The sequence below is a fragment of the Salvelinus fontinalis genome, chromosome 23, assembly GCF_029448725.1.
Source record: "Salvelinus fontinalis isolate EN_2023a chromosome 23, ASM2944872v1, whole genome shotgun sequence".
Taxonomy (NCBI): domain Eukaryota; kingdom Metazoa; phylum Chordata; class Actinopteri; order Salmoniformes; family Salmonidae; genus Salvelinus; species Salvelinus fontinalis.
The window spans coordinates 14,080,833-14,107,153 of NC_074687.1; the positions used below are offsets into that span (position 1 = coordinate 14,080,833).

At 49.3% G+C, this 26,321-nt stretch overlaps 1 protein-coding gene across 3 annotated transcripts in view; it reads right to left on the bottom strand.

The window, feature by feature from the left end:
• LOC129820885 (tubulin monoglutamylase TTLL4-like) overlaps positions 1 to 26,087 on the bottom strand; it is a 55,499-nt gene extending 29,412 nt beyond the window's left edge. For 2 of the 3 annotated variants that reach the window (XM_055877961.1, XM_055877960.1), the window contains exons 1-10: positions 25,982 to 26,086; positions 22,795 to 25,154; positions 22,394 to 22,494; positions 21,077 to 21,140; positions 17,785 to 17,897; positions 12,890 to 13,000; positions 12,683 to 12,759; positions 9,466 to 9,660; positions 589 to 671; positions 214 to 342 (exon numbers count right to left, since the gene is read on the bottom strand). In XM_055877961.1, the coding sequence (XP_055733936.1) occupies positions 214 to 342; positions 589 to 671; positions 9,466 to 9,660; positions 12,683 to 12,759; positions 12,890 to 13,000; positions 17,785 to 17,897; positions 21,077 to 21,140; positions 22,394 to 22,494; positions 22,795 to 25,073 (3,152 nt within the window). In that variant the 5' untranslated portion in view covers positions 25,074 to 25,154; positions 25,982 to 26,086. Of the gene's footprint in view, positions 1 to 213; positions 343 to 588; positions 672 to 9,465; positions 9,661 to 12,682; positions 12,760 to 12,889; positions 13,001 to 17,784; positions 17,898 to 21,076; positions 21,141 to 22,393; positions 22,495 to 22,794; positions 25,155 to 25,981 lie in introns of all 3 variants that reach the window. The other variant, XM_055877962.1, reaches the window with a different exon arrangement.
• Positions 26,088 to 26,321: the final 234 nt, after the last annotated feature.

A 26,321-nucleotide genomic window follows, 5' to 3' on the forward strand; every position in this document is an offset into this window, starting at 1 on the left:
ACCCGTCACAGGGACCATATGGGAACATGTTGATAGAGACACACACAGCATGAGCCATTATAAAAGCTCATACATGCTATATAAACACATCTATAACATGCTATGAAGCCTTATACCTGCAGGCTTTATGGAAATCTTTCAAAGATGGAGATAAATAACTGAAACGGGGTGACTGAACGAAACAGGTAAAACATATTAAAACAAATGACTTACTTGCAGCTGGCGAAACGGACAAGTCCGTCTTGGAAGATGTAAACACGGAGCGGGTCGTAAGACGTCACGTACACATAGATACGCAGGTCAAACTTATTCCCGCTGATGAGATAGGGCTTGTGCAGATACCTGAGAGAGATACAACACGCATCGTTTAGACTCAGAGACAATCCTGAAGCAACGGTAATGTTATTATCATAATCCATTTCAGTTTACTGGTCAATCACACTAGACTGGCTGGTCCCAGGTCTGCTTGCTCCGTCTTGCCAAGGTCCTCTAGTCATGAGATGGCAAGACAGCACCAACAGATCTGGGACCAGGCTAAAAATCACATTCACAACACTAGAAGTATCATTTCTCAGGGTGCTGACGTACTTCTGCACTAGGAGTGGTCTCTTGCATGGCATCTGACTCCACTTGTGAATAACCTGGATTCCAATACCCCGAGCAGACGCAGGCTACAGGAGAGAGAGATGGAACGATTGTTAAACCTGGCACCATCCTTACGATGAAGCATCATGATGTGGGGATGACTGGCAGACTAGTCAGGATGGAGTGAAAGATGAACGGAGCAAAGTACAGAGAGATAATGAAAAATTAATGAAAATCTGCTCCAGAGCGCTCAGGACCTCAGACTGGGGCGAAGGTTCACCTTCCAACAGGACTACAACCCTAAGCACACAGCCAAGACAACGCAGGAGTGGTGTGGGACAAGTCTCTGAATGTCCTTGAGTGGTCCAGCCACAGCCCGGACTTGAACCCGATCGAACATCTTTGGAGAGACCTGAAAATAGCTGTGCAGCGACGCTCCCCATCCAACCTGACAGAGCTTGAGAGGATCTGCAGAGAAGAATGGGTGAAACTCCTCAAATACAGGTGTGCCAAGCTTGTATCTTCATACCAAAGAAGACTTGAGGCTGTAATCGCTGCCAAAGGTGCTTCAACAAAGTACTGAGTAAAAGGTCTGAATACTTATGTAAAATTCAACAAACCTGTTTTTGCTTTGTCAATATGGGATATTGTGTGTAGGTTGATGAGGGAAAGAAACGATTTAATCCATTTTCGAATAAAGGCTGTAACATAACAAAATGTGGGAAAAGTAAAGGGGTCTGAATACTTTCTGAAAGCATTGTACAGCCAGTACTAATACACATCCCCTACACCGCCAGTACCAATACACATCCCCTATACCGCCAGTACCAACACACATCCCCTACACCGCCAGTATCAATACACATCCCCTATACCGCCAGTACCAACACACATCCCCTACACCGCCAGTACCAACACACATCCCCTACACCGCCAGTACCAATACACATCCCCTACACCGCCAGTATCAACACACATCCCCTATACCGCCAGTACCAACACACATCCCCTACACCGCCAGTACCAACACACATCCCCTACACCGCCAGTACCAACACACATCCCCTACACCGCCAGTACCAACACACATCCCCTACACCGCCAGTACCAACACACATCCCCTACACCGCCAGTACCAACACACATCCCCTACACCGCCAGTACCAACACACATCCCCTATACCAACACACATCCCCTACACCGCCAGTACCAATACACATCCCCTATACCAACACATCCCCTACACCGCCAGTACCAACACACATCCCCTATACCGCCAGTACCAATACACATCCCCTACACCGCCAGTACCAACACACATCCTTTACACCGCCAGTACCAACACACATCCCCTACACAGCCAGTACTAATACACATCCCCTACACCGCCGGTACCAATACACATCCTTTACACCGCCAGTACCAACACACATCCCCTACACCGCCAGTACCAACACACATCCCCTACACCGCCAGTATCAACACACATCCCCTACACCGCCAGTACCAACACACATCCCCTACACCGCCAGTACCAACACACATCCCCTACACCGCCAGTACCAATACACATCCCCTACACCGCCAGTACCAACACACATCCCCTACACCGCCAGTACCAACACACATCCCCTACACCGCCAGTACCAACACACATCCCCTACACCGCCAGTACCAACACACATCCCCTACACCGCCAGTACCAACACACATCCCCTACACCGCCAGTACCAATACACATCCCCTACACCGCCAGTACCAACACACATCCCCTACACCGCCAGTACCAACACACATCCCCTACACCGCCAGTACCAACACACATCCCCTACACCGCCAGTACCAATACATCCCCTACACCGCCAGTACCAATACACATCCCCTACACCGCCAGCACCAATACACCTCCCCTACACCGCCAGTACCAATACACATCCCCTACACCGCCAGCACCAATACACATCCCCTATACCGCCAGTATCAACACACATCCCCTATACCGCCAGTACCAACACACATCCCCTACACCGCCAGTACCAATACACATCCCCTACACCGCCAGTACCAACACACATCCCCTATACCGCCAGTACCAACACACATCCCCTACACCGCCAGTACCAACACACATCCCCTATACCGCCAGTACCAACACACACCCCCTATACCGCCAGTACCAACACACATCCCCTATACCAATACACATCCCCTAAACTAATACACATCCCCTATACCGCCAGTACCAACACACATCCCCTACACCGCCAGTACCAATACACATCCCCTATACCGCCAGTACCAATACACATCCCCTATACCGCCAGTACCAACACACATCCCCTATACCAATACACATCCGCTATACTAATACACATCCCCTATACCGCCAGTACCAATACACATCCCCCATACCGCCAGTACCAACACACATCCCCTATACCGCCAGTACCAATACACATCCCCCATACCGCCAGTACCAACACACACCCCCTATACCGCCAGTACCAATACACATCCCCCATACCGCCAGTACCAATACACATCCCCTATACCGCCAGTACTAATACACATCCCCTATACCGCCAGTAGAAACACACATCCCCTACACCGCCAGTACCAATACACATCCCAAAACATCCCCTATACCGCCAGTACCAATACACACCCCCTACACCGCCAGTACTAATACACATCCCCTATACCGCCAGTATCAACACACATCCCCTACACCGCCAGTACTAATACACATCCCCTATACCGCCAGTACGAACACACATCCCCTACACCGCCAGTACCAATACACATCCCCTATACCGCCAGTACCAACACACATCCCCTACACTGCCAGTACTAATACACATCCCCTACACCACCAGTACCAACACACATCCCCTACACCGCCAGTACCAACACACATCCCAAAACATCCCCTATACCGCCAGTACCAACACACATCCCCTACACCGCCAGTACCAACACACATCCCAAAACATCCCCTATACCGCCAGTACCAACACACATCCCCTACACCGCCAGTAGCAACACACATCCCCTACACCGCCAGTACTAATACACATCCCCTACACCGCCAGTACCAACACACATCCCAAAACATCCCCTATACCTCCAGTACCAACACACATCCCCTACACCGCCAGTACCAACACACATCCCCTACACCGCCAGTACCAACACACATCCCCTATACCGCCAGTACTAATACACATCCCCTATACCGCCAGTACTAATACACATCCCCTACACCGCCAGTAGCAACACACATCCCCTAAACCGCCAGTATCAACACACATCCCCTACACCGCCAGTACCAACACACATCCCCTACACCGCCAGTACCAACACACACCCCCTACACCGCCAGCACCAACACACATCCCCTATACCGCCAGTACTAATACACATCCCCTACACCGCCAGTACCAATACACATCCCCTATACCGCCAGTACTAATACACATCCCCTACACCGCCAGTACTAATACACATCCCCTACACTGCCAGTACCAACACACATCCCCTATACCAATACACATCCCCTATACCAATACACATCCCCTATGCCGCCAGTACTGATACACATCCCCTATACCGCCAGTACCAATACACATCCCCTATACCAACACACATCCCCTACACCGCCAGTACTAATACACATCCCCTACACCGCCAGTACCAACACACATCCCCTATACCGCCAGTACTAATACACATCCCCTATACCAACACACATCCCCTATACCGCCAGTACCAATACACATCCCCTATACCGCCAGTACCAATACACATCCCCTATACCGCCAGTACCAACACACATCCCCTATACCGCCAGTACTAATACACATCCCCTACACCGCCAGTACCAACACACATCCCCTATACCAACACACATCCCCTACACCGCCAGTACCAACACACATCCCCTACACCGCCAGTACCAATACACATCCCCTATACCGCCAGTACTAATACACATCCCCTATACCGCCAGTACTAATACACATCCCCTATACCAACACACATCCCCTACACCGCCAGTACTAATACACATCCCCTACACCGCCAGTACTAATACACATCCCCTACACCGCCAGTACTAATACACATCCCCTATACCGCCAGTACCAACACACATCCCCTACACCACCAGTACCAACACACATCCCCTATACCGCCAGTACCAACACACATCCCCTATACCGCCAGTACCAACACACATCCCCTATACCGCCAGTACCAATACACATCCCCTATACCGCCAGTACCAACACACACCCCCTACACCGCCAGTACCAACACACATCCCCTACACCGCCAGTACCAACACACATCCCCTACACCGCCAGTACCAACACACATCCCCTACACCGCCAGTACTAACACACATCCCCTACACCACCAGTACTAATACACATCCCCTACACCGCCAGTACTAATACACATCCCCTATACCGCCAGTACTAATACACATCCCCTACACCGCCAGTACTAACACACATCCCCTACACCGCCAGTACTAATACACATCCCCTACACCGCCAGTACTAATACACATCCCCTATACCGCCAGTACCAACACACATCCCCTACACCACCGGTACCAACACACATCCCCTATACCGCCAGTACTAATACACATCCCCTACACCGCCAGTACCAATACACATCCCCTACACCGCCAGTACTAATACACATCCCCTATACCGAAACACATCCCCTATACCGCCAGTACCAATACACATCCCCTATACCGCCAGTACCAATACACATCCCCTACACCACCGGTGCTAATACACATCCCCTATACCGCCAGTACCAATATACATCCCCTACACCGCCAGTACCAACACACACCCCCTATACCGCCAGTACCAATACACATCCCCTTCACCGCCAGTACCAATACACATCCCCTACACCGCCAGTACTAATACACATCCCAAAACATCCCCTACACCACCAGTACCAATACACATCCCCTACACCGCCAGTACTAATACACATCCCAAAACATCCCCTACACCGCCAGTAGCAATACACATCCCTATACCGCCAGTACCAATACACATCCCCTATACCGCCAGTACCAATAAACATCCCCTACACCGCCAGTACCAACACACATCCCCTATACCAATACACATCCCCTATACCAATACACATCCCCTACACCGCCAGTACCAACACACATCCCCTACACCGCCAGTACCAACACACATCCCCTATACCGCCAGTACCAATACACATCCCCTATACCGCCAGTACCAACACACATCCCCTACACCGCCAGTACCAACACACATCCCCTATACCGCCAGTACCAACACACATCCCCTATACCGCCAGTACCAATACACATCCCCTACACCGCCAGTATCAACACACATCCCCTATACCGCCAGTACCAATACACATCCCCTATACCGCCAGTACCAATACACATCCCCTATACCGCCAGTACCAATACACATCCCCTATACCGCCAGTACCAATACACATCCCCTATACCGTCAGTACCAATACACATCCCCTATACCGCCAGTACCAACACACATCCCCTACACCGCCAGTACCAATACACATCCCCTACACCGCCAGTACCAACACACATCCCCTACACCGCCAGTACCAACACACATCCCCTACACCGCAAGTACCAACACACATCCCCTATACCAATACACATCCCCTACACCGCCAGTACCAACACACATCCCCTGCACCGCCAGTACCAACACACATCCCCTATACCAATACACATCCCCTACACCGCCAGTACCAATACACATCCCCTATACCAATACACATCCCCTACACCGCCAGTACCAATACACATCCCCTACACCGCCAGTACCAATAGACATCCCCTACGCCGCCAGTACCAATACACATCCCCTACACCGCCAGTACCAATACACATCCCCTACACCGCCAGTATCAACACACATCCCCTATACCGCCAGTACTAACACACATCCCCTATACCGCCGGTACCAACGCACATCCCCTATACCGCCGGTACCAACGCACATCCCCTACAATGCCGGTACCAACGCACATCCCCTACACCGCCAGTACCAACACACAACCCCTACACCGCCAGTACCAACACACATCCCCTACACCGCCAGTACCAACACACATCCCCTACACCGCCAGTACCAACACACACCCCCTACACCGCCAGTACCAACACACATCCCCTATACCAACACACACCCCCTACACCGCCAGTACCAACACACATCCCCTATACCGCCAGTACCAATACACATCCCCTATACCAACACACATCCCCTACACCGCCAGTACCAACACACACCCCCTACACCGCCAGTACCAACACACACCCCCTACACCGCCAGTACCAACACACATCCCCTATACCGCCAGTACCAATACACATCCCCTATACCGCCAGTACCAATACACATCCCCTATACCGCCAGTACCAACACACATCCCCTATACCGCCAGTACCAACACACACCCCCTACACCGCCAGCACCAACACACACCCCCTACACCAACACACATCCCCTATACCGCCAGCGCCAACACACATCCCCTACACCGCCAGCGCCAACACACATCCCCTACACCGCCAGCGCCAACACACATCCCCTACACCGCCAGCGCCAACACACATCCCCTACACCGCCAGCGCCAACACACATCCCCTACACCGCCAGCGCCAACACACATCCCCTACACCGCCAGCGCCAACACACATCCCCTACACCGCCAGTGCCAATACACATCCCCTACACCGCCAGTGCCAATACACATCCCCTACACCGCCAGTACCAATACACATCCCCTACACCGCCGGTACCAACACACATCCCCTACACCGCCAGTACTAATACACATCCCCTACACCGCCAGTACCAACACACATCCCCTACACCGCCAGTACTAACACACATCCCCTACATCGCCAGTACCAACACACATCCCCTACACCACCAGTACCAACACACATCCCCTACACCGCCAGTACTAACACACATCCCCTACACCGCCAGTACTAACACACATCCCCTACACCGCCAGTACTAACACACATCCCCTACATCGCCAGTACCAACACACATCCCCTACACCGCCAGTACCAACACACATCCCCTACACCGCCAGTACTAATACACATCCCCTACATCGCCAGTACCAACACACATCCCCTACACCGCCAGTACCAACACACATCATACTAATACACATCAAGGCTATGTCCCAAATGCCATTATTCCCTAGAACCAGAGCTAAAAGTAGCGCACTATATAGGGAAGTGTCATTTCGGACAAATGGTCCAAACCCAGGAGAAATGCACCGTCACCAGGCAACGGAAGCCAGGAGAAATGCACCGTCACCAGGGAACGGAAGCCAGGAGAAATGCACCGTCACCAGGGAACGGAAGCCAGGAGAAATGCACCGTCACCAGGGAACGGAAGCCAGGAGAAATGCACCGTCACCAGGGAACGGAAGCCAGGAGAAATGCACCGTCACCAGGGAACGGAAGCCAGGAGAAATGCACCGTCACCAGAGAACGGAAGCCAGGAGAAATGCACCGTCACCAGGGAACGGAAGCCAGGAGAAATGCACCGTCACCAGGGAACGGAAGCCAAGAGAAATGCACCGTCACCAGGGAACGGAAGCCAAGAGAAATGCACCGTCACCAGGGAACGGAAGCCAGGAGAAATGCACCGTCACCAGGGAACGGAAGCCAGGAGAAATGCACCGTCACCAGGCAACGGAAGCCAGGAGAAATGCACCGTCACCAGGCAACGGAAGCCAGGAGAAATGCACCGTCACCAAGCAACGGAAGCCAGGAGAAATGCACCGTCACCAAGCAACGGAAGCCAGGAGAAATGCACCGTCACCAGGGAACGGAAGCCAGGAGAAATGCACCGTCACCAGGCAACGGAAGCCAGGAGAAATGCACCGTCACCAGGGAACGGAAGCCAAGAGAAATGCACCGTCACAGGGAACGGAAGCCAGGAGAAATGCACCGTCACCAGGGAACGGAAGCCAGGAGAAATGCACCGTCACCAGGCAACGGAAGCCAGGAGAAATGCACCGTCACCAAGCAACGGAAGCCAGGAGAAATGCACCGTCACCAGGGAACGGAAGCCAGGAGAAATGCACCGTCACCAGGCAACGGAAGCCAGGAGAAATGCACCGTCACCAGGCAACGGAAGCCAGGAGAAATGCTCCGTCACCAGGCAACGGAAGCCAGGAGAAATGCACCGTCACCAGGGAACGGAAGCCAGGAGAAATGCACCGTCACCAGGCAACGGAAGCCAGGAGAAATGCACCGTCACCAAGCAACGGAAGCCAGGAGAAATGCACCGTCACCAGGGAACGGAAGCCAGGAGAAATGCACCGTCACCAGGCAACGGAAGCCAGGAGAAATGCACCGTCACCAGGCAACGGAAGCCAGGAGAAATGCTCCGTCACCAGGCAACGGAAGCCAGGAGAAATGCACCGTCACCAGGCAACGGAAGCCAGGAGAAATGCTCCGTCACCAGGGAACGGAAGCCAGGAGAAATGCTCCGTCACCAGGGAACGGAAGCCAGGAGAAATGCACCGTCACCAGGGAACGGAAGCCAGGAGAAATGCACCGTCACCGGGCAACGGAAGCCAGGAGAAATGCACCGTCACCAGGGAACGGAAGCCAAGAGAAATGCACCGTCACCAGGGAACGGAAGCCAAGAGAAATGCACCGTCACCAGGGAACGGAAGCCAGGAGAAATGCACCGTCACCAGGGAACGGAAGCCAGGAGAAATGCACCGTCACCAGGCAACGGAAGCCATTTCAGACACATCCCAAAACTGATTTAGATATACTATCCACCTACCGGCTTGATGATCCATTTCTGCCTGCTACCACTGTCCTCCCAGGCTTTCCTCAGCAGCTTGATGTCCTGAGGAAGAACGAAGGAGCGAGGGAAGAAGCTGAATTCCCTCTTACCAAACTGAGCCTGCATCTTAGACAGGTTCCTCCACAGGCGGTCTTTACGACCGATCTGGAACGAGCCGGGGAAGTGGTTCAACTAGAGAGAACACACAGAGAGACAAGTCAATAATGCAGATCCAATCAATAACAATAATCAATAATAATAATCAATAATAATAAATATGATTCTTGTTTAGCTGGTGCTTTTATCTGGTTCCAGATCCCTAGGAGTTGGCAATATGGCACAAAATGATCTGGGACCAGGCTAGCATTATCCCTTCATTGATTATTTTTTAAATATGGAGCCAATTTCTTTTAAGCAATTTTATTTCCATGAATGATAAAAACATATCTCTCGTCTCTCCGCAGCAGACATACAGCGGATTCATAAAGGATTTACAGCCTTATTCTAAAGCGGATTAAATAAACATTTTCACTCATCAATCTACACACGATAACCCATAATTTTGCAAATGTATTCAAAGTAAAAAACAGAAATACTTTATTTAGTACTCAGACCCTTTTCTATGAGACTTAAAATTGAGCTCAGGTGCATCCTGTTTCCATGAATCATCCTTGAGATGTTTCTACAACTTGATTGGAGTCTACCTGTGGTAAATTCAATTGATTGGACATGATTTGGAAAGGCACAAACCTGTCTATATAAGGTCCCACAGTTGACAGTGCATGTCAGAGCAAAAACCAACACATGGAATTGTCCGTAGAGCTCCGAGACAGGATTGTGTCGAGGCACAGATCTGGGGAAAGGTACCAAAACATTTCTGCAGCATTGAAGGTCCCCAAGAACAAAGTGGCCTCCATCATTCTTGAATGGAAGAAGTTTGGAAACACCAAGACTCTTCCTAGAGCTGGCAGCTCGGCCAAACTGAGCAATCGGGGGAGAAGGGCCTTGGTCAGGGAGGTGACCAAGAACCCGATGCTCACTCTGACAGACCTCCAGAGTTTCTCTGTGGAGATGGGAGAACCTTCCAGAAGGACAACCATCTCTGCAGCACTCCACCGATCAGGCCTTTATGGTAGAGTGACCAGACGGAAGCCACTCCTCAGTAAAAGGCAAATGACAGCCCGCTTGGAGTTTGTCAAAAAGCACCCAAAGGACTCTCAGACCATGAGAAACAAGATTCTCTGGTTCACCTTCCAAAAAGACAACAACCCTAAGCACACAGCCAAGACAACACAGGAGTGGCTTCAGGACAAGTCTCTGAATGTCATTGAGTGGCCCAGCCAGAGCCCGGACTTGACCCCGATTCAAACAACTCTAGAGAAACCTGAAAATAGCTGTGCAGCAACGCTCCCCATCCAACCTGACAGAGCTTGAGAGGATCTGCAGAGAATGGGAGAAACTCCCCAAATACAGGTGTGCCAAGCTTGTAGCATCATACCCAAGAAGACTCAATGCTGTAATCGCTGCCAAAGGTGTTTCAACAAAGTACTGAGTAAAGGGTCTGAATACTTATGTAAAAGTGATAAGGTTTTCATACATTTGCAAACATTTCTAAAAAACAGTTTTTGATTTGTCATTATGGGTTATTGTGATGTCATTATGGGTTATTGTGATGTCATTATGGGTTATTGTGATGTCATTATGGGGTATTGTGATGTCATTATGGGGTATTGTGATGTCATTATGGGGTACTGTGTTTAGAATGATGAGGGGAAAAAACGATTTAATCAATTTTAGAATAAGGCTGTAGTGTAACAAAATATGGAAAAAGTCAAGGGGTCTGAATACTTTCCGAATGCACTGTATGGGGAGCAATATGTTTGGAATATCAAAATCGCAATAAAATCACAGTATAGAATATCAATACATATCGAATCAGCACCAGTATCATGAAAATATCATATCGTGGCAAATCCCAGCCGGGGTGGGAAACGTTATGGTCCACCAGCCACTGTGGCAGATAGATACAAATACATCCGCCAGCCACTGTGGCAGATAGATACAAATACATCCGCCAGCCACTGTGGCAGATAGTGGCTGGCGGATGTATTTGTATCTATCTGCCACAGTGGCTGGCGGATGTATTTGTATCTGTGGCAGATAGATACAAATACATCCGCCAGCCACTGTGGCAGATAGATACAAATACATCCGCCAGCCACTGTGGCAGATAGATACAAATACATCCGCCAGCCACTGTGGCAGATAGATACAAATACATCCACCAGCCACTCAGATTTTTTAACCAGCCAAAATATTTTTCTCCATAAATTACACAAAAAAAATAAAGAGCATGCTTTGTTTTTCTAAAAAAAAAAAAAAGATATTTCAAGTAAGACGTTAATCGAGTATATTTATTAATTTCATTTTTTGTGATTTACTTAATTTAATCAATGTATGTTAAAATAAATCATTTTAGATACAATAGTGAAAACAGTTGTAACAACTAAACATCAATAAATAAATAAAAGTGCCCCTGCAACAAAAGGCTGAATTTTTACAGTTTCCTTATTATCAGAGTTTAGGACCTCACTCACACGTGCTTTACGACGAGTACACGATGTGTTCTTAAACAGAAATGTAGACGTACGCAAATAAATCTAGAACAATGAAGGTATGAGTGTTTTTTTTAACGATAACAAATGACTAAAAGTTCATGAATAAAAGTTTAGGAGTGATCCATGCTCAATCACAGACAATTATTAGGTGAGACAAATATTGAGCTGTCCCTTTAAGAGGGGACCGGGCCGTTACCGCGGTAACTTGGGCACTCGCTTGTCTGTGATGGCCGGGGAAAAATCTCAGACTGATGACTGACTTCCTAGCAGCAGACAGCTGCAGCAAACTCAAACTAACATTGAAAAACAAATTAAGAGTGTGAAGAAAACGATGTAACGAGCAAAGAAAGGACGAGGACAAAGTCACACTTTTGTAGTAGTACTTTTGTCAATTCCACCAACTTTTACATGTGGCCTTAAAAAAAAATAACAAAATCACAAAATCAACAAAAAAGTTCTGAAATGTTCTGTGTGACCACCTGCCAACATGGCCGGTCAAATAGACCTTTTCCATCCAACAATGAAAAAAATCGACCCATATTTAGCGAGTGGCAGGTGTTAATTTCCAACCCTGTTCCCAGCCCTATCTAGCTTACCTTCTGGTATTCCCTGATGGCCTTGAACCCAGGGGACTTCATATGGTGACCCCAGCAGCCAAGCCAATCATGACTTTCTGCAATAACAACAACTTTATTAACGTTTTACACAAATATGAACAGAAATTAAAATAAAAAAAAAGACATCTTTTAAAATGTCAAATAGGCAAGAAAGGAGGGATTTGAAACCCCCTTCAAGGAACTCACTCTTGGTGACTTTAAAGTGTGACCTGGCGATGGTGTGTTTGACGATGTTGGGAGTCACAGTACTCATCTTCCATTTGAGCAGCTTCCTCTGTTCTGGTGGCAGGGACTCCACTGAAACACACAATACCACAGCTACAACTACACAATACCTCTGTTCTGGTGGCAGGGGCTCCACTGAAACACACAATACCACAGCTACAACTACACGATACCACAGCTACAACTACACAATACCACAGCTACACAATACCTCTGTTCTGGTGGCAGGGACTCCACTGAAACACACAATACCACAGCTACAACTACACGATACCACAGCTACAACTACACAATACCACAGCTACACAATACCTCTGTTCTGGTGGCAGGGACTCCACTGAAACACACAATACCACAGCTACAACTACACAATACCTCTGTTCTGGTGGCAGGGGCTCCACTGAAACACACAATACCACAGCTACAACTACACAATACCACAGCTACAACTACACAATACCACAGCTACAACTACACAATACCACAGCTACAACTACACAATACCACAGCTACAACTACACAATACCACAGCTACAACTACACGATACCACAGCTACAACTACACAATACCACAGCTACACAATACCTCTGTTCTGGTGGCAGGGGCTCCACTGAAACACACAATACCACAGCTACAACTACACAATACCTCTGTTCTGGTGGCAGGGGCTCCACTGAAACACACAATACCACAGCTACAACTACACAATAACACAGCTACAACTACACAATACCTCTGTTCTGGTGGCAGGGGCTCCACTGAAACACACAATACCACAGCTACAACTACACAATACCACAGCTACAACTACACGATACCACAGCTACAACTACACGATACCACAGCTACAACTACACGATACCACAGCTACAACTACACAATACCACAGCTACAACTACACAATACCACAGCTACAACTACACGATACCACAGCTACAACTACACAATACCACAGCTACAACTACACAATACCACAGCTACACAATACCTCTGTTCTGGTGGCAGGGACTCCACTGAAACACACAATACCACAGCTACAACTACACAATACCTCTGTTCTGGTGGCAGGGGCTCCACTGAAACACACAATACCACAGCTACAACTACACAATACCACAGCTACAACTACACGATACCACAGCTACAACTACACAATACCACAGCTACAACTACACAATACCACAGCTACAACTACACAATACCACAGCTACAACTACACAATACCACAGCTACAACTACACAATACCACAGCTACAACTACACAATACCTCTGTTCTGGTGGCAGGGGCTCCACTGAAACACACAATACCACAGCTACAACTACACAATACCTCTGTTCTGGTGGCAGGGGCTCCACTGAAACACACAATACCACAGCTACAACTACACAATACCACAGCTACAACTACACAATACCTCTGTTCTGGTGGCAGGGGCTCCACTGAAACAACACAATACAGCTACAGGAATAGGACTAGGGATGAGTCCCAAATGGAAGCACATTCCCTACAGGCCCTGGTAGAAAGTAGTGCACTATGAAGGGAGAAAGGTGTCATTTGGATTCAATAATATATATAATAGAGCTATCTATAGGCCTAGAGGCAGCAGTGTCTACTGGGAGGGATAGGACTAGAGGCAGCAGTCTCCCTACTGGGAGGGATAGGACTAGAGGCAGCAGTTTCCCTACTGGGAGGGATAGGACTAGAGGCAGCAGTCTCCCTACTGGGAGGGATAGGACTAGAGGCAGCAGTCTCCCTACTGGGAGGGATAGGACTAGAGGCAGCAGTCTCCCTACTGGGAGGGATAGGACTAGAGGCAGCAGTCTCCCTACTGGGAGGGATAGGGCTAGAGGCAGCAGTCTCCCTACTGGGAGGGATAGGGCTAGAGGCAGCAGTCTCCCTACTGGGAGGGATAGGACTAGAGGCAGCAGTCTCCCTACTGGGAGGGATAGGACTAGAGGCAGCAGTCTCCCTACTGGGAGGGATAGGGCTAGAGGCAGCAGTCTCCCTACTGGGAGGGATAGGGCTAGAGGCAGCAGTCTCCCTACTGGGAGGGATAGGACTAGAGGCAGCAGTCTCCCTACTGGGAGGGATAGGACTAGAGGCAGCAGTCTCCCTACTGGGAGGGATAGGACTAGAGGCAGCAGTCTCCCTACTGGGAGGGATAGGACTAGAGGCAGCAGTCTCCCTACTGGGAGGGATAGGACTAGAGGCAGCAGTCTCCCTACTGGGAGGGATAGGGCTAGAGGCAGCAGTCTCCCTACTGGGAGGGATAGGACTAGAGGCAGCAGTCTCCCTAGAGGCAGCAGTCTCTCTACTGGGAGGGATAGGGCTAGAGGCAGCAGTCTCCCTACTGGGAGGGATAGGACTAGAGGCAGCAGTCTCCCTACTGGGAGGGATAGGGCTAGAGGCAGCAGTCTCCCTACTGGGAGGGATAGGGCTAGAGGCAGCAGTCTCCCTACTGGGAGGGATAGGACTAGAGGCAGCAGTCTCCCTACTGGGAGGGATAGGGCTAGAGGCAGCAGTCTCCCTACTGGGAGGGATAGGACTAGAGGCAGCAGTCTCCCTACTGGGAGGGATAGGACTAGAGGCAGCAGTCTCCCTACTGGGAGGGATAGGGCTAGAGGCAGCAGTCTCCCTACTGGGAGGGATAGGGCTAGAGGCAGCAGTCTCCCTACTGGGAGGGATAGGACTAGAGGCAGCAGTCTCCCTACTGGGAGGGATAGGACTAGAGGCAGCAGTCTCCCTACTGGGAGGGATAGGGCTAGAGGCAGCAGTCTCCCTACTGGGAGGGATAGGGCTAGAGGCAGCAGTCTCCCTACTGGGAGGGATAGGGCTAGAGGCAGCAGTCTCCCTACTGGGAGGGATAGGACTAGAGGCAGCAGTCTCCCTACTGGGAGGGATAGGACTAGAGGCAGCAGTCTCCCTACTGGGAGGGATAGGACTAGAGGCAGCAGTCTCCCTACTGGGAGGGATAGGACTAGAGGCAGCAGTCTCCCTACTGGGAGGGATAGGACTAGAGGCAGCAGTCTCTCTACTGGGAGGGATAGGACTAGAGGCAGCAGTCTCCCTACTGGGAGGGATAGGACTAGAGGCAGCAGTCTCCCTACTGGGAGGGATAGGACTAGAGGCAGCAGTCTCCCTACTGGGAGGGATAGGGCTAGAGGCAGCAGTCTCCCTACTGGGAGGGATAGGGCTAGAGGCAGCAGTCTCCCTACTGGGAGGGATAGGACTAGAGGCAGCAGTCTCCCTACTGGGAGGGATAGGACTAGAGGCAGCAGTCTCCCTACTGGGAGGGATAGGACTAGAGGCAGCAGTCTCCCTACTGGGAGGGATAGGACTAGAGGCAGCAGTCTCCCTACTGGGAGGGATAGGACTAGAGGCAGCAGTCTCTCTACTGGGAGGGATAGGACTAGAGGCAGCAGTCTCCCTACTGGGAGGGATAGGACTAGAGGCAGCAGTCTCCCTACTGGGAGGGATAGGACTAGAGGCAGCAGTCTCCCTACTGGGAGGGATAGGGCTAGAGGCAGCAGTCTCCCTACTGGGAGGGATAGGGCTAGAGGCAGCAGTCTCCCTACTGGGAGGGATAGGACTAGAGGCAGCAGTCTCCCTACTGGGAGGGATAGGACTAGAGGCAGCAGTCTCCCTACTGGGAGGGATAGGACTAGAGGCAGCAGTCTCCCTACTGGGAGGGATAGGACTAGAGGCAGCAGTCTCCCTACTGGGAGGGATAGGACTAGAGGCAGCAGTCTCCCTACTGGGAGGGATAGGACTAGAGGCAGCAGTCTCCCTACTGGGAGGGATAGGACTAGAGGCAGCAGTCTCCCTACTGGGAGGGATAGGACTAGAGGCAGCAGTCTCCCTACTGGGAGGGATAGGACTAGAGGCAGCAGTCTCCCTACTGGGAGGGATAGGACTAGAGGCAGCAGTCTCCCTACTGGGAGGGATAGGACTAGAGGCAGCAGTCTCCCTACTGGGAGGGATAGGACTAGAGGCAGCAGTCTCCCTACTGGGAGGGATAGGACTCATACTTGGATAGAATTGGAAGGAAATACTTTTTACACACACTGTACATAGACTTTTCTACTGTATTATTGACTGTATGTTTGTTTACTCCATGTGTAACTCTGTGTTGTTGTTTGTTTCGCACTGCTTTGCTTTATCTTGGCCAGGTAGCAGTTGTAAATGAGAACTTGTTCTCAACTGGCCTACCTGGTTAAATAAAGGTGAAATAAAATATATATATTTTCCCAAAAAATTCTAAAGCAGTCCAACAGTTAATTATACGCTTCCCAAATGGCATCCTATGGGGCTCTGGTCTAAAGTAGTGCACTACATAGGGAATAGGGTGCCATAAGGCCCTGGTTAAAAGTAGTGCACTATATAGGGAATAGGGTGCCATAAGGCCCTGGTCTAAAGTAGTGCACTATATAGGGAATAGGACTCTGGTCTATAGTAGTGCACTATATAGGGAATAGGGTTCTGGTCTATAGTAGTACCACTATATAGGGAATAGGGTGCCATAGGGCCCTGGTCTAAAGTAGTGCACTACATAGGGAATAGGGTGCCATAGGGCCCTGGTCAAAAGTACCGCACTACATAGGGAATAGGGTGCCATGGTCTAAAGTAGGGCACTACATAGGGAGTAGGGTGCCATAGGGCCATGGTCTAAAGTAGTGCACTACATAGGGAATAGGGTGCCATAAGGCCCTGGTCTAAAGTAGTGCACTATATAGGGAATAGGGTGCCATAGGGCCCTGGTCTAAAGTACCGCACTACATAGGGAATAGGGTACCATTTGGGATACACCCTTAAAGCAGTCTACCATTATAAAACGAAGCGAAGGGGTGTCTTACCTCTCTGGTTGGCAGTGCTGAAGTACAGTGTGGGGGGGATGAGAGGGAACATGCTGGGGATCAGAGCAGGCTTCACCTCTAACTCAGGGCTCATCACCTCCTCATCCGTTATACTGGAACACAGAGGCATTAAAGCTATGACTCTGTACTAAAATCGGCAAACAGCGGGAATATTATCAAAAACAGACACAGACTATAAAAGATATTTGTTTAATATGGAACAGAAAAAATTTGTGATGAATTTGGAAACAGATTTCTTCCCTGCCAACTATCATTTTCAACACAGTGTTCCATTTTTTTTTGCCACCGTGGTCACAGACAACACGACTACTTCCTGGTCATCAATGTGGAATAAAACAAGACTGCTAGTTGGCGCCTAGCAGGATCATTCACAGGTTTAAATACTACCGTTTTAGCTCGAGAGGCACGGTCGGCCATGTCTTTGGAAAAGCAGGAGACATTTTGAATTAAAAAGTATTTTCTAACCAAATCAACTCCTTCAAGATCAATCAATAAAAATAAACTCCAATCGCATTCGATTCTTCTTCAAAGTAAAAACATTTGTCAGATAAATTGTAAATTCTCTGGGCAAAGAATTGAACCAACAACAAAAAACAAACAAACTCACATGACAGTCATGTTGTTGATCCTCCTGCTTGGTCCTCCTGCTTCAAAAACACTAGTCTGACTCTCTACTGAGAGCGAGTGGCATTAAAACTGGAGGTAATAGACCTGACTCTACATGGGCTTTTGCTGTAAAGAAGACAAAACACGGCCTAATACTAATCACCCAATCAGCTGGGACTGTCACGGTATGACAATGATCCCACAGGCCAAGCACTATTCGACCACACAGAGACTCATGCCCCCATTATTGAAGTATAGTTCCACTTTTATCACCGATTTACAATTGGGAGACCTTTCCACTAGCCTCTGTGCTTTCAACCTTTCACCGGCAGCAACCACTAGAAAAAAAATAAAAAGTTCAATTCTCTCTTGGGTTTTGTCATCATCGTACCAGGGAACTGTCAGGTGGCCCAACCGCTATAGGAGTTATGAATGGTCATTCTACAGAGATCTAGTCACAATAGGATGAAACGTAACACTACTGTCTTTCACAGATTAATAAAATGGACATTTCCTCTCAAAATCATTTGTGTTTGTTTTTTCTGTTTCAAGTGTACAGATCAACAACATGACTTCCTGGTATTGTAAATCCTCGTTATCTTTTAAGTTATAGACTATAACAAACTGAACCTTCTGTTAAAAATCAATGGCACTTAATGATTGTCAAAGACTTCAAGTCAAATGGTCAAAGACTCCAGTCACAATAGTCATAGACTGTTCTCTCTGCTGCCGCACGGCAAGCGGTAGCAGAGCGCCAAGTCTAGGTCCAAAAGGCTCCTTAATTAACAACTTCTACCCCTAAGCTATAACACTGCTGAACAATTAATCAAATGGCCACCCAGACTATTTACATAGTCTGAGAACCGGTAATCCCTGTATATCAAATCAAATTTATTTATATAGCCCTTCTTACATCAGCTGATATTTACATTTACATTTAAGTCATTTAGCAGACGCTCTTATCCAGAGCGACTTACAAATTGGTGCATTCACCTTATGATATCCAGTGGAACAGCCACTTTACAATAGTGCATCTAACTCTTTTAAGGGGGGGGGGGGTTAGAAGGATTACTTTATCCTATCCTAGGTATTCCTTGAAGAGGTGGGGTTTCAGGTGTCTCCGGAAGGTGGTGATTGACTCCGCTGTCCTGGCGTCGTGAGGGAGTTTGTTCCACCATTGGGGTGCCAGAGCAGCGAACAGTTTTGACTGGGCTGAGCGGGAACTGTACTTCCTCAGTGGTAGGGAGGCGAGCAGGCCAGAGGTGGATGAACGCAGTGCCCTTGTTTGGGTGTAGGGCCTGATCAGAGCCTGAAGGTACGGAGGTGCCGTTCCCCTCACAGCTCCGTAGGCAAGCACCATGGTCTTGTAGCGGATGCGAGCTTCAACTGGAAGCCAGTGGAGAGAGCGGAGGAGCGGGGTGACGTGAGAGAACTTGGGAAGGTTGAACACCAGACGGGCTGCGGCGTTCTGGATATCTCAAAGTGCTGTACAGAAACCCAGCCTAAAACCCCAAACAGCAAGCAATGCAGGTGTAGAAGCACGGTGACTAGGAAAAACTCCCTAGAAAGGCCAAAACCTAGGAAGAAACCTAGAGAGGAACCAGGCTATGAGGGGTGGCCAGTCCTCTTCTGGCTGTGCCGGGTGGAGATTATAACAGAACATGGCCAAGATGTTCAAATGTTCATAAATGACCAGCAGGGTCAAATAATAATAATCACAGTAGTTGTCGAGGGTGCAACAAGTCACCACCTCAGGAGTAAATGTCAGTTGGCTTTTCATAGCCGATCATTCAGAGTATCTCTACCGCTCCTGCTGTCTCTAGAGAGTTGAAAACAGCAGGTCTGGAACAGGTAGCACGTATATAGCCTCGTTATTATATTATGTTACTTTTTATTACATTTTTTACTTTATTTAGTAAATATTTTCTTAACTCTATTTCTTGAACTGTATTGTTGGTTAATGGCTTGTAAGTAAGAATGTCACTGTGAGGTCTACACCTGTTGTATTCGGTGCATGTGACAAATAACATTTGATTGGATGGCCTGAAACCGTGACTGGGGATGGCCTGAAACCGTGACTGGGGATGGCCTGAAACCGTGACTGGGGATGGCCTGAAACCGTGACTGGGGATGGCCTGAAACCGTGACTGGGGATGGCCTGAAACCGTGACTGGGGATGGCCTGAAACCGTGACTGGGGATGGCCTGAAACCGTGACTGGGGATGGCCTGAAACCGTGACTGGGGATGGCCTGAAACCGTGACTGGGGATGGCCTGAAACCGTGACTGGGGATGGCCTGAAACCGTGACTGGGGATGGCCTGAAACCGTGACTGGGGATGGCCTGAAACCGTGACTGGGGATGGCCTGAAACCGTGACTGGGGATTTACTCTACGGACCGTTTCAGATTTCTGTTATGATCCAGGTGAACTTGTGGTCTTGTAAATTACCTGAATTGCAAACATTGTCAAAATATATAACACCACAAATAATAGAACAGTAATGACATGTTCTTCTTTCAATCAATCCAGACAAAACTCCTGAGACCAAGAGTCCATTTCAATAAGATAATAATTTCTATCTTCAAAATGTACAAAGCATTCCAACAATGTCAACGATTCATTGACATTTTAAAAAAAATCACACAGAAAAACGATTCAACTTACTTTGGCAGAACGGGTATGGAGGCTGTGGACGAGGCATCATTCATAGAGGAGCAGTCAGACCCTTCTGAGGAGAAAAAAAAAGGTATAGCATTGGATTCATTCATTTAGCCTAGCTACAGCGGTCCAACGATGTTAGCCTAGCTACAGCGGTCCAACGATGTTAGCCTAGCTACAGCGGTCCAACGATGTTAGCCTAGCTACAGCGGTCCAACGATGTTAGCCTAGCTACAGCGGTCCAACGATGTTAGCCTAGCTACAGCGGTCCAACGATGTTAGCCTAGCTACAGCGGTCCAACGATGTTAGCCTAGCTACAGCGGTCCAACGATGTTAGCCTAGCTACAGCGGTCCAACGATGTTAGCCTAGCTACAGCGGTCCAACGATGTTAGCCTAGCTACAGCGGTCCAACGATGTTAGCCTAGCTACAGCGGTCCAACGATGTTAGCCTAGCTACAGCGGTCCAACGATGTTAGCCTAGCTACAGCGGTCCAACGATGTTAGCCTAGCTACAGCGGTCCAACGATGTTAGCCTAGCTACAGCGGTCCAACGATGTTAGCCTAGCTACAGCGGTCCAACGATGTTAGCCTAGCTACAGCGGTCCAACGATGTTAGCCTAGCTACAGCGGTCCAACGATGTTAGCCTAGCTACAGCGGTCCAACGATGTTAGCCTAGCTACAGCGGTCCAACGATGTTAGCCTAGCTACAGCGGTCCAACGATGTTAGCCTAGCTACAGCGGTCCAACGATGTTAGCCTAGCTACAGCGGTCCAACGATGTTAGCCTAGCTACAGCGGTCCAACGATGTTAGCCTAGCTACAGCGGTCCAACGATGTTAGCCTAGCTACAGCGGTCCAACGATGTTAGCCTAGCTACAGCGGTCCAACGATGTTAGCCTAGCTACAGCGGTCCAACGATGTTAGCCTAGCTACAGCGGTCCAACGATGTTAGCCTAGCTACAGCGGTCCAACGATGTTAGCCTAGCTACAGCGGTCCAACGATGTTAGCCTAGCTACAGCGGTCCAACGATGTTAGCCTAGCTACAGCGGTCCAACGATGTTAGCCTAGCTACAGCGGTCCAACGATGTTAGCCTAGCTACAGCGGTCCAACGATGTTAGCCTAGCTACAGCGGTCCAACGATGTTAGCCTAGCTACAGCGGTCCAACGATGTTAGCCTAGCTACAGCGGTCCAACGATGTTAGCCTAGCTACAGCGGTCCAACGATGTTAGCCTAGCTACAGCGGTCCAATTAAGTGGTGTAATTTTTACATGTCTAGTTGATTAGGGTTTAAATGAATAGTTAAAGGGGTCTTCCTCACCATCATCATCATCACCACCACTGCAGTCATTCTCCAGCTCATCATCAGGATAGTCCTCTTCCCCTCTGTCTCCATCCTCCTGCATGGTAACACTCTGTGGACTGTATGGACAGACAGGAAACTCAAAGACAAAGCAAGACAGATGATAAGTGAAAAGCTTCACACAACCTATGACAGAACATACTCAAGACACCAATACTTAAGCTGGTTAACACAACAGAGCTTAATTCCTCCTATCACCCACATCGACCTCCCATCAAATTCTCGTGACAATACACTCAGTACTGATCTACTTAATACAAATAATGGAATGGATTTTTATAGTCCGGTTCCAGCTCTCAAAACATGCTATGTCATCTAGTCTAACAACATCTAGTAGTATGTGGGAGAACAGAACTGACCTGAGGAGCTGAGGCGACTCAGGCTGCTGTTCCTCCCCCAGGCCAGGTGGGGACTGGGAGGGGCTGTGGCCCCCCTGTAGAGACAGGACACTCCTCTCCTTGGTCAGGTGTATGGCTGATATCTGGGTGGTCACCGAGGTGACAGAAGGCCTCTGACTCTGAGAAGAACCTGAGGCGGACTCAGAACCCATCTCAGTGTTCTCTGGGATGGAACTAGCACCAGAACTAGCTGTGGCACTGGCCTGGCTATAGGACTGGGTCGGAGTTATCCCTACACCAGAACTAGCTGTGGCACTGGCCTGGCTATAGGACTGGGTCGGAGTTATCCCTACACCAGAACTAGCTGTGGCACTGGCCTGGGTAGGGGATTGGGTCGGAGTTATCCCTACACCAGAACTAGCTGTGAAACTGGCCTGGGTATAGGACTGGGTCGGAGTTATCCCTACACCAGAACTAGCTGTGGCACTGGCCTGGGTAGGGGATTGGGTCGGAGTTATCCCTACACCAGAACTAGCTGTGGCAGTGGCCTGGGTAAAGGACTGGGTCGGAGTTATCCCTGCAGTAGAACTAGCTGTGGCACTGACCTGGGTAGGGGACTGGGTCGGAGTTATCCCTACACCAGAACTAGCTGTGGCACTGGCCTGGGTCGGAGTTATCCCTACACCAGAACTAGCTGTGGCAGGGGCCTGGGTAAGGGACTGGGTTGGAGTTATCCCTGCAGTAGAACTAGCCGTGGCACTGGCCTGGGTAAAGGACTGGGTTGGAGTTATCCCTACACCAGAACTAGCTGTGGCACTGGCCTGGGTCGGAGTTATCCCTGCAGTAGAACTAGCTGTGGCACTGGCCTGGGTAGGGGATTGGGTTGGAGTTATCCCTGCGTGGGGTAGAGGTGCCATGGAGGCTGTTGTGCTACTACTGTTTGTTGTGGCGTTACTGTCGAGGCCAGAGGCACTGGATGTCTCCATGAACACAGGCTGGTCTCTCATAGTAAGGCAGAGTGGTACAGAGGGTTTTGCTGGAGCAAGGCTGTGGCTGACAGAGATGACAGGGCTATTAGTCATTGCTTTGCCCAGCTGGACTGGATCCACGTTGGACCCTGGTGTTCCAGTAGTAAAACTAATAACAGTCCCGTTCCTGGGATGAAGGGTGAGTGCGCTCCGTGACTGTGTCATCTTCCTCACGGCCTCAGTAAACTCCACCTCGGAGTTGACCTTCCTGATCCTCTCTGTTGATGTGTTATGAGGAGCTCTAGGAGCTTCGTGGACAGCGGCACAAAAGCCCAGCCTCTGGGAGTGACCGTCCGTGTCTGCTGCCATCGGGCTCTCAAACTGATGCGGGTCCTGGAGCCTCCATGTCTGATCCAGTGACACATCCTGGCGGTGGGATGACCTATCCTGCAAAGGCACAGTGTTGTGGGGGTGGTGTGTGAACTTAGTCTGGGTATTGCCATCCCCATTGTCCCCCCTACGGCAATAGGAGGCCGATTTGGTCTGGGGGGACAAAAGTTTTGCTGAGTCTCTTGTCTGGGTAGTCTCCTGTCTAGAACAGGAAGGCACTTTACCCATAGTGGGCCTCATAAACCCTTTGCTATTGTCTCTCAGCTTGCCACTGGTCCAGGGGACTGACTGGTTGGTGGGCATGCTGGTGGTGGTGCTTTCAGCAGGCTGTGACGCTGCGTTGTTCTGCGCGTCTGGGACACGTTCTGCCTTCGGTGGACTGGGACACGTTGGATAATGAGCAGGCTGGGGCGACAAGGCTCTTTTGCGGGCCAGGATCCGTGATCTTAACTTTAGTGAGTCTAAGCTGTGCCGATAGCTGTTTACGGTTGGCTCCAAAACACCAGGGTTATGTCTGTATGAGATAATGTCAGCACTGGATATCTGTGTACTCTTAGAGAGAACAGTCGGTTGACAGTGACCATTACTATGACCACGTGCTAAATTAGCACCTGCGCTACCAGCACGCTGTGGCTTGTTAGCTAGGTAAGTGGCAGCAGGCACAGAACGGTTGAAGGCACGTTGTAGAGGGGTCCCTGAGGCAGTATGGAGCTGGTTCTTCTGAGTCTGACCCACCCTTGCATTCAGCTGACCTATAGAGTCACTGGTGACCTGGGGGACTCTGGCACAGGACTGAAGGGTCTTCTTCTCATGCGAGCTGAAGGGCCTAGTGTGACTGTCAGCAGTATGAAACACTGCTGACTTGGCTCGAATAATGAGGTTTGATGACTGAGAGCAGGAGGCCCTTGTATTCAACTTGTCTTCAGCTCCATTGGAGGCCATCAAGTGCCATCTCACACCCTGCTGGCATGGACTTTGGCTGGCACATCAGGGAATTGAAGGCACCAGGGGATCACCATGCCACTGAAACAAAACCATTGATGAGATTAAACTGAATAATGAAAGTTGACACAAGTGGTCTGATTAAGTGACAACATGAATCTATGAATACAACGGCATGTGGAATAACAGCTAGCTCGATAAATTGCAAGCAATTCTAGTTCACAGTTAGCTTGGTAAGTAAGCCAACATGCTAGCTAGGTAGTAAGTGGATAAAGATCTATGACAATCAATGTAAGCAGAGAGAAGTTAGTTAGCACCGGTAACATTAGCTTAGCAATACGCTAGCCAGTTTACAAGTATCACGGCTAAATAGATTTAGACACCATCGACCGAATGTATCTGCACTTTTAAATGCACGGTGACGGTACCGTAAGGGGAAATAGCCGGTCGTCAGCTAACGTTAGCGAGCCGGTAGGCAGCCATGTGGTTTCAACATGAAGCTAGCTGACGTTAGCTAGCCGTCACTTGCTGTCAAACACTTGCTAGCCAGCTAGCGTTAGCTACCGGTAGATTAAATTCACGATTCGGAGTCAATTCCAATGGAATAGGTAATATCGTTAACGTTAGACGACTAGAAATTCGAATCAAGTCAAACTCAAATGGATTCCTGAAGCACGTTCTCAGTCCCTAGCAACAAGCTAGTTAACGTTAGCTACGTTAGCTAGCTAGGTGTGAAACATGGACAACTTTACATGTTCAGGACGACTCCCCCCCACCCACCCCCACAAAAACAAAATCAACTAGAGCCAACAACCTCGAAATAACATTAACGAATTTCAGAGAGACCTAGCTAGTTACTTCATTTTAAAAACTGGCACACGGTTACAATTGATAATGTTTATATTTACCTGCGCCGGACGCGTGGCAACAGTAGTAGTGGTGGTGCTTTTCACACACACAAAAAAAGTGTCTCTACCACAAGGGAATCCCTCCCTCGACGTGCTCAGAGCATGTCGTATTATCCTGTAGGTAAACCCGAGACACCCCATTTATTACATGTTACTTTTCGTAGGCATATGGTTTGTATTAATCGCGGGACTTCCATCATCCATTTCGTATAATATGTCACGAAATACAATTCGTATGATATGTTACGAAATATAATTCGTATGATATGTTACGATTTGCAATTTGTTGTGTCTAAAGTTATTTTGCTTTACTGCACCACCAACTGAATTTTGCTCTGCC